At 39.5% G+C, this 10,088-nt stretch overlaps 1 protein-coding gene across 1 annotated transcript; it reads right to left on the reverse strand.

Moving 5' to 3' along the window:
* Nucleotides 1-254: 254 nt before the first annotated feature.
* Nucleotides 255-10,088, reverse strand: LOC128859760 (uncharacterized). Its single transcript, XM_054096820.1, has 6 exons — nt 9,723-10,088; nt 4,618-4,750; nt 4,307-4,555; nt 4,089-4,246; nt 3,604-4,009; nt 255-3,539 (listed from the first exon to the last, which is right to left on the reverse strand). Exons 2-6 carry the CDS (start codon nt 4,676-4,678, stop codon nt 1,444-1,446), a joined length of 2,970 nt encoding a protein of 989 aa, XP_053952795.1. The 5' UTR covers nt 4,679-4,750; nt 9,723-10,088; the 3' UTR covers nt 255-1,443.

A 10,088-nucleotide genomic window follows, 5' to 3' on the forward strand; every position in this document is an offset into this window, starting at 1 on the left:
CTGCACTTTTGTTTTTGCTTGCTTTGGTGGATTCAAAAAGCGCACCGTTACGAATTACTGGTAACTTTGTAAGTAAACGAAATAGTTGTGAAAGGCGATCCAAATTCAATAAGAAGCGATAATTTTAGTTAAATGACTTGACATACAAAATGTCAAAACATTTTCGTGGATAACTGTACGAGTACGAGTGTATGAATTATTACGAGTACTGTTTCTAAAAACACAGACAGTCTCCCAAAATGACAAAGCACAAACAATTTTCGATGCATTTATTTGCGTTAAACTATTTCTGGTTGTAGTACATTTTTAATATATGGAATTTAGTTAAATACAAGTACATACATACTGATCGGCAGAATTCATATAAAACTCTACTAATGGTGTGTACAGTTGCTCACTTTTGGTACACAAATTCATATTTTTCTTGTTCTACGTAATTTCTAAAGCAGTACGCGTAACACCCTAACCTGTTTTGAATAATTTTCAATACATTTTGGTCATTACTACGGTGTACCAACATATCATCACCACAATTTTCTTATAACTGTTTACAATGCGGTGCATAAATCTCTATTTTCAATTCGCAAATCTCTACGAATTGTTAGTGAAATACAAGGCATTTTTCAAATTCTTTCAGCTTTTAAATCATCACATCAACAGTCTAAGTTTAATTCAATGAAACTTGCACATGTGCTTGTGAATATCAATATATACAATACATTTATGTATGCCTTATTTCGTAAGTAAAAATGCGCCTAACTGACCAAATAATAAAACTTAATTTCCACTGAAAATAATTGAATACAGCCGAGTAAAGCAAAACAGAAAACGAATTAAAAAATTAAAACATTAGCTGTATGTATCTCGTCATCACTTACACATACACATATATATGCATTTATATACTATCGTAATTGTTGTGAAAATTCCCTAGAGATGTACAATTGTATTCATGTCCTACTAATAAGTGGAATAAAAAATAAATATCTTTTCTACGCTATTTTGCCTGCAATTACAAACAATGGCTGACACTTTTCTACTGCTCCTGTTTTTGATCCTTGCGGTTTGCTGCAACCATCAGCCACAGCTCAGCTTATACGTTAACTACGCTATACACATTTACGACTAGCTTACAGACGACTTTTTATAGATACATTAACTTCGTACAAAAACACATTCAAAAATTACACTATAAGGACTTTGGTTGTTTCACACACGTGGGTCTTATATGTACGGTTCGAGGACCAACCTATGTGTAGCAGGTTTAACGCCGTTGCGTTTAAAAGCTCACCCTGTCAATTGATTTCGGGAAACGCGCGAGTATTTTTTTTCTCCATTACTTTTGACCTCATCTATTTTCCCGTGTTCTGTCTACTGTCACTTTAAGCTGTATGGCCGCGTGGACTCAACTGCTTACAATTCCAGTAGCAGAACCTCCTCATGCTAGAGTATATTCAGCGTTGATGAGTCCATCATCCGGTCGTCGTATAGGCTAAGCGTCTTTGAGGCTCGCACCTTCCGTACTGAGGGCGGCACGTCCCCCGGTGTTTTTACACGCTGACTTGGGTCTCGTAATTTCTCTGTACTGCCTCGCCCACTGAACACCTCTCGGAATATTTCAAGGCTACGCTGCCTCCTAAATAAGATATCGTCATTGTTCGGCGCTTTGAGATGTCCGGTTGAGTTAGAGACAGGAGCGGGTGTGGCTTCCTTCTGGTCCCGTGAAGGATGCGATGCTCTCAGTTCTGCTTTACTCAAAATATTGTTATTATGATTTACATGTTTTATCAGGCTGGTAGAGAGCGAACGTGGCACTACATGGCAGGGGGTGCTGGTGCGTGTATCCAGTTGCTGGAGATGCACTTTAGCTCCGTTGTCGTTACTTTCCTCCGCTATGCTTTGAATTAGGTTTGATTTGTTGTAAGGTGCAGCATATGGCGGAGCGCTAGACTCTCCTAGTACAACGGCTGATCCATTTAAGGGGCTCAAATCAAGATTATTGGGTCGTCTCGTTTGCGGGTAGATATCAGTGAGCATTGTGGTTTTTGTTGTGGCCACGCCATTATTGTTGCTTTGCCGGTCATCAATAAAACTAACTGTTGCTGCCTTTGCTAGTCGTTCAGTGCCATTGTTATCGAGTCCTTTAATAACTGCCGCATACCGATTGTCTACTAAGTTAGACCTTTCATCTCCGAATCCGAACTGCTGCTGGAAAACGTCAGTGGCAGCGTCGCTTTTACGGAAAAGCTTCTTCTGAATTAGCGCCCGGACACCATGCCATCCTCTCAGTTTTCGATCGGTATTGTGTTGCTTGGGGAAACCTTCTCCCATACTCGATGCATTATCCGTCATAAAATTGCTCATTTTTTTCGAATTGCCGCCCGAGATTAAATCTTCGACCGAGACGTCATCTTCTAAACAAGAAAAACTATTCTCTTGCCCGGTCTGGAAGCTGTGCTTTTTGCTTTTCTCAACCAAGATTTGGGGCGGCCGAGTTGAAACCGGTGCCAGATTGCGCTCCAGACATGGATTACGCCCCTGATATGGCTGTAGTTGCTGTTGCGTATGCATCAAATGATTTTTCTCTGTGTGTGGTGCGATGCTCAACTCGCTGCCCACACTTCGGGCTCGCGGTAATATTTTTTGATTTGGTGGCGGTTGCAGCATCATTGCGGTTTCCGAATGGCACGTTTCCATAGATATTCGGACGCCTGAATCTACTTGATCAGAAACTAATAAATTATTTGCGCTCAATAAAGGACTAGGCGACTGTGCATGTGAGTAGCGAGGCCGTAAACCAGCTGCTTCTTGCATACGTTCTTCAGCACAGAGGGATGTCAGACGTGCTTCGGCGTCGTGATCCCAACAATCTTCACATGTATCCTTTATTAACTTGGCCGCAGGGCCACCGCCCCAACCTGCGGGAAAGAGTGGTCTTGCCTTGTGTCGCACCACCAATGCCTGCATCTGATCGAAGGTGGGGTGTGTACCAACTTCCTGTTCATAAGGCGCCTTGTAGGATGGCGTCACTTGCGCAGGCGGATAAAAGTCCGAACATCGTGTGGCCACTTCCCACAATACCAACCCTAAGGCATACACATCCATTTGCTTAAGCGAAGTTTCACAATCGCGCAAATTTACAGCACCTTCCAAAAGCTCGGGAGCCATGTAACGCAGTGTGCCCACTTCATTAATGCTTTTCGTTTCTGCCACAGCCACTTCGCCACGGTATTCATACTTTGAACCGAACACTTTCAAAGCGAAGCCAAAGTCGCCAATGCAGCATGTTTGATCAGCCTTGACTAGCACATTGCGCGAATTAAAGTCGCGATGGGCAACGCATGGCTTGTATGCGTCGCCTCGGCTTATTTCCGTATGCAAATGAGACAGACCACGTGTGATGGATTTAGCCATGCCGCAAAATGTTTCGAATCCCAGGGTATTGGCAATCAACCAATCTTGTAAGCACCCGAGAGGCGCAAGAGACAGTACCAGTTGGTACTCGATTTTACCATCCATCGTATGACGCTCATCATAGCCTTAAGAAAAAACGGTGGAACCCAAAATTAATAAATGAATTCAATAGGCAATTCACACGCTTACCAAAATAAGTCAGAAGCGAGGGGCTGTCCATCATCGGTAGTGAATAGATGTTGCGTTCGTTTATGTAGTATGGGTAATGGCTTTCGGGAAATATTTTTACAGCCACCTCCTGATCATGCAATAAACCCTTCATTACAGTACCGTATTTGCCATTGCCGAGCATGCAAATCAAGTTGATATTGTCCACATTTCGTAGGTTTGAACTGTAACCGGGACCAGAAGGTGCCAGTGGAGCTTCTTCGGGCATTGACTTGTCCTTTATTTTGTGCACATAACAATAGGCGGCAAATCCGCTCACCGACAAGCACAAAATCAATACAAAAATCGCCATTACAATAACGCCCAAGCCAGCATCAGCAATTTTGTTTGGCATATTTTTGCCTATAGTATAAATGGGCTTCGAAAGCTACAAAAACCAAAATACAAAGAGCAATTTTGATTACTTATCAACAAGAAAGAAGTTTGTTAATTAACGAAAAGCATACCTGTAGAGGCGCCGGCTCAACCACGGAGACATTCTTGTTGCAAGAATCACCCGAGCAGCAGCAATAATATAGGGAATTGTTGCGCGATGTGGGCGCCGAACTAGTGCACTCCGTCTGGCTGCAAGTGGCATTACGCTCAGTGCTCTCCTTCCAACAACCTAAATCAGTAATAGTCAAAAACTGGATCCAACACGGGAAGAAAGAGTTTCGTAGCTTACCTTGCTTTTCGATTCGCGTGCCATTCTGGGTTTGACGCCAGAGCGCGAAACAAAATGTATAGTCGTTTTGGCAAATGCGACGATGTGACACTGCCTGTTCGGTCAGTGCTGGTTCTACATCCTGCGGATTCAAACTTTCCGCACTGTATTGCATCTGCACACCGTTCGATGAATACTCCTCAAAGTCGTCATCATCCTGAATAAACTTTTCGTCTTCCATGAAACTCATGCAGGCGAACGAATGCTCAGCTAGAAGTAAAACATATTAATTTTGTTTTATATAAACTACGAATTATTGAGTTTGAACTTACGGGTACTTGCTTGAACCCAGGCAAACAGTACCAAACAGCAGACCAATCTTAGAGTGTTCATCTTATAAGTTCACTATGTTGTTGGGTCCGACTGAGTTGTATTAATAAATCATCGCTGGTAGTTTTTGTGCTTCTAAGAATAGGATAGAAACGAATGAATGTCTTGAGTGGCTTATGAGTCGAAAAATTAAATGATCATTCTTATTTGTGTTCTTGATTCCCAGCATAAAGGTAATCAACATACTGATAGACACACATACTGAGGACGCGAATACCAAAACTCTTCAGATTAACGGAAGGAATCGAGTTTAAAGTGGATGTAAATATGTGATAATCGAAATATCTCAACGAAACTCTTTACATATTGTATATGGACATATGTATGTATATCCTTGGTCTAAGAGAGGCAGGTTTTGAACGTGGAATTTCATTTAAAACTGAAGAAAAATTGAATAAAAAGTATTGATTCGCTCAAATTGAGTACACATAAGCCTCGCTTGCATTCGGTTTCAACTTAGAAGAATCGAAGAATTAGCGAAATACAGTCACACCAAATTCTCATAAAAAATATTGGTTTGCGTACGTCTGTCCTCACATTTCTGTGAAATTCTTAGAAAGCTTCTTTACGTAGTTTTTGTAAAACTGATGCTTAAATTTTTTTACAAACAGACGATGCAAGATGATAACCCTATCACCATACAAACATTCATACATAAATAATCGAATATGTTTGCGAACGGAACACGCCGAGACCTTCGGTGATACATACATATAAGTACGTACATACATATTTATAATCCATGAGTCACTACAGAGCGATTATGCAGGTTGGTTGACACCTATTAACCAGTAGAAGAATCAAAAATGTATATGCCGTTTTAATATTTCACCTTTCATGTAAATACATGCACAATTTCATTCCGATCTGTGAATTCATTCTTTGTCCACCTTCGAAGTATTTTTTACAATGGAAAGAACAGAATAACAAGCAGTGAAAGATTTCTTTGCTTTGGAAGATTTATCAGCACCAAAAATTCATAAAAAATGGTGAAAGGGTTAAAGGAATTTGCTCTCTCATTTCTAACGGTGAATCAACGTGTTTTAGAGTTTAAAAAGGGTCGTACAAGCGTTGAAAGGCAACCTTTTAGTGATGTTATCTGTTTGACTAAACGTGAAATTTTTGATACTATAGGCATCTCGTGGCCACCGTGCCGTAGCGGGTTGATGCGTGACTACCATATGAGAGTGCGTAGGTTCGAATCTCCGAGCATGAATAGAAAGAAATATAAAAAGTTTTTTCTAATAGCGGTCGCCCATCGGCAGACAATGGCAAACATTCGAATGTGTTCCGCCATAAAAAAGGTCCTTATAAAAATATCTGCTGTCCGGAGTTGGATTAAAACTGAAGGGACCCATTTGACGCAAGACGCACACCACAAATAGGAGCAGGAGCTCAGCTAAACCCTAACACCTTTTTTATAGGCATCTCAGATGAGCGAGTGCTAAATATTTAACATAAACAATTACATATAGAAAGACTGTTGTTGTTGTGGTAGCAGCATACACATTCTCCATACATGGACAGGGAATGATGCTAGCGTCACAATTCCTTGGCCGGTTATAAATCCGGGTCAGAAATGTTAGAAAAGTCAGTGTCGTATTCGTTAATAATTCGACAAAAAGCAGTGAAACAGTATTTTACATAGCTTTCGAAAATTATTATTGTACAAAAAGGTGTAAAATGATTAAAGGATCATTATTTTAAGTGCATCGAAGTTGAGACAGACTACATTGAATAAAAATATTAATTTGATTTAAAAACTCACGCTCTTTTATTTCTACTCTTATAAAGAATTTCGTCATTGTGAAGTCTTACTTTGTTCTAGGTTTTGTGCATCGTAACACTGCCCAAGTTAACTGATACCCACACGTTAAAAATTTAGTTACGAGTTTCATCCGCTCATATCTAGAATATGACGTACTTGTTTGGAGACCTTACAATCAACTCCCTAAAGCAAAAATAGAGCAGATACAGAAACATTTTTTAAGTTTTTCTTCGTTTCCTGATTTTAGTGTGCCAGATTAATAAAGCTGAAAACGTTCGAAAGCCGTAGGTCTACTTTATCATTAACTTTTGTGTGCAACGGTATTCCAGAAATAGTGGGCTGCTCTTATCTCCTAGACAGGATTAGCTGTAATGTTCCGAAACGCAGTCTGCGATTCTCTTATCCTTGCTATTGGGCACAGACTCATCCAAGTTTGCATTCAATGCTGCCTTATTCAAGGCAATGTGAGAATTCTATATAATATCCCAAAATATTACAATAGACTTTGCTTTACTTAAGCCAGCTTTTGTAGATTTCCTATCCACCATTTTTTGAAGTTAAATATTCGTTATTACTTTATTTGAATTCAAATCGTAAGTCTGTATATATAAATATGCATTAATTAGTCTGTAAAAATGTGGGTTTATTCCTGGGAACCTTTTTAATGGTGCATACCTAGAATATCTTTTAAATACCAATTATTGTAGCGATGGTTAGACAAAGTACATATTTTGGGTAGTACTAAGCGAACTCTTATCCAATCATAAACGTTTTCAGAGATGTACGGACTACAGTCGAACAGTGAAATCGGTTTGATTGTACTAGTTTTGAGAACCTCAAGTATGAAATCGACTTCCTCTTATAGGTATTAGTTCGAATACTTTTTCTTTTACATCTGTAAGAATTTTTTTTTTTCTCTCTGAAAACCTTAAAGAGTCGTAAGAACTAATCGATAAATGGGTAAAAAAGGATTAAGTAAATCTTGGATGAGGTATTTGGTACTGAGTATGTTGTAGATTGAAACAACATAGAATTTTGAGACGGTTTTATAGAATACAGCAATCTTTCACCTGTACATGGTACATTCGCTTAGTAATTACTTTAGAAGTAACTTTAAATTTCCACCCAAACCAATGCAGTTGACGCTGAATATTAATTATTTAATTTGATCCTATTTTTTCCTCTATTCGGAATCGGCCAACTATTGTCGATATACCCCCAAAGAGTCATTATAACTAAAAATCGCCAAATTCATTTTCAGTTAATTAACTCAAAAATTTCCAAACGTAACTATGAAACTAACGTAGATACGGGCATGAAATTCGACAGAACCGTCAATGGCATCAACTTAAAAAGAGTTTTTTCTATGAGATATAAAGTATTTACGCGCATATTCCCTATTTTTTAGTAAAAACAAAATATATGCCAGCCCACTTATCAACGAGTTTATGAATTATATTTTTGTTTTGTTTTTTGTATTGCGAGCGCCAATTGTTGATAAGTTGGAATCACTTCTTGTTAAGTGCGAGTGTGTGTGTAATAGACAAGCGTGTCTCCCTCCTTTGGCTTTTGCGATATTGTAACAAATACTATAGTTAAGTAGCCATTTGCATTTTGGTAGATTTCAACATTTTTTATTGCAAACTTTTTGTTACTATTTTCCCGCCACTTGCACATTTTCGTTGCGAGGTCGGCACTCGGGTGATGACAGTTTTCCCAATTTATGAACTTTAAATTGAAAGAGCTTTTTTCACTGACAATGAAAATGGAAAAGAGAGTTAAATATTTGCTAAACAACCCATTTAAAAGAAAAATCAACTACATTTTTCTTTGTTTACTGATTGCTGGGATACTTTTTTCTACGCGTACGTACATACATATAAGTGCGTATGTTTACCGATCACTCTTCGCACGTATTTTTCTCCATCATCCTTTTTATTTCTTTCTGTTGTTACTACAGTTGCTACTTTCAAAATGGTTGTGTCCGTTGAGCACTCGATTTGCATAGACCAAATCAATTTAGGCTGAATTTAGTGACAAATCCCAAGCCATTACCACAAATTGTGATCACTGTCCATGGGGTAGAATGGTGATAAAGCGAATGCAAAAAAGTGCACACAGCCGCAGCTATTGGCAGAGGGAGGGTGCACACACGTATGTATGCATGTGTATAAATATCATAGGTACAGATGAGCGCGGTGATGAAGTACACAGCAAAGGCAATACGATAGCTTTGTTTAAAAACTGGTTTGCAAATGTTAACCCACCCCTTCCCCCACACGTTTCACCAGCGCCCACATTTGCAAGTAGAATTTCTTCTGGCGCCGTTGCTTAATTACCTCTATCGGCGATGGCTCATTTTATACCCAATCCAAATGGTATGTCTCGTTTTTTGTTTATCTCTCTGCCTATTACACCAACTAGAGACTGCATGTAATATTGCAAAACAAAAGAAAACCAAAACAACACCTTAAAACGTCACTGTGAGGTGCGTCCTCGTAGCGACATGAATTTTTCAGCATTTTCTTTACACCGCTTCGTATTGCACATTATTTTACATTGCTGTTTACTTCCCAGCCCTGCCGTGTCCCCGCCGTGACAAATTCACAATACACTCATACGTATTTACGACAGCCATTCAGTCAGTCAAGTCATCCGCGGCAGACTTCGTCTCAAGTGCCTAGCTACTGGGCAGCGACTACACACTTGACAGTGCACTTAGTGCAAAGCCAGATTGCAACCATAGACGTTGGCTTGTAAGCCCTCTTTGCGAGAGGAGTTTCCTTTTAATTCTACTTCATCACGCTTTTCTCACTTCATTCTGTTTCGTTCACGGCTTCCTCGCCTGTACGCGAATCTGTATATGGGGGCATGCGGGGGCTATCTAAACGCCGCGTAAACGGTTGGGTGGGTGGGTGTTTGCAGTCTGCCGGTGGCGGTTTGCCACACAATATACGACTCAATGCGATGTTGCGACAGCGAGGCATTAATGGTTACGGTGGTGTCAGCCTTAGCGGTACTAACAACGTCAGACACTGCGACTGCGACGCCAGCAACAACAGCGACGACAACGTCGGCAACCGAATGAAGTAAGAAAGAATTGATTTTTCCAGCGCCTCAATAAATTTTTTATATTTCATGTTTAGAGGAAATTTTAAGTTTTTTTATAATGCTGGTGGAGTGTAGACTCGCCGAGTTTGTATAACAAACCGCAGATAATAAATTTGCACATGCAAAATAATTTATTTATAATTTTTCTTTGCCTTAATCTCAACTCACTTTTACTGTTTATTTGCGTTTGCCTCGCGTTTTGCATACAAATTTGTTGCTTTCGACTGTGTCTTAATTATTTACATTTATTTATGCGAAATCTTCTGATTATTTTGTGCTATTATTTCACTGTTTTCACTGGTTTAATTGTTTTTTTTGCTTTTAGGACACATATTCGTACATTTGTATGTGTATTGTGGTTGGCTTTTGGTTTTTCAGTTGGGCACAACAATTACCCGGCACCAGTGATTTTTAAAACTTGCTCGCCTGCGTTCGTTAACGTTGTTCGCCTTCAACTGTTTGTGGTGCTAGCGATTTCATGCTGGAGTTGAATAGCCAGAGGAATTCGCTCATTGTTTGGCTAAGCGAACTCAA

The sequence above is a fragment of the Anastrepha ludens genome, chromosome 4 (genome assembly GCF_028408465.1).
Source record: "Anastrepha ludens isolate Willacy chromosome 4, idAnaLude1.1, whole genome shotgun sequence".
Taxonomy (NCBI): domain Eukaryota; kingdom Metazoa; phylum Arthropoda; class Insecta; order Diptera; family Tephritidae; genus Anastrepha; species Anastrepha ludens.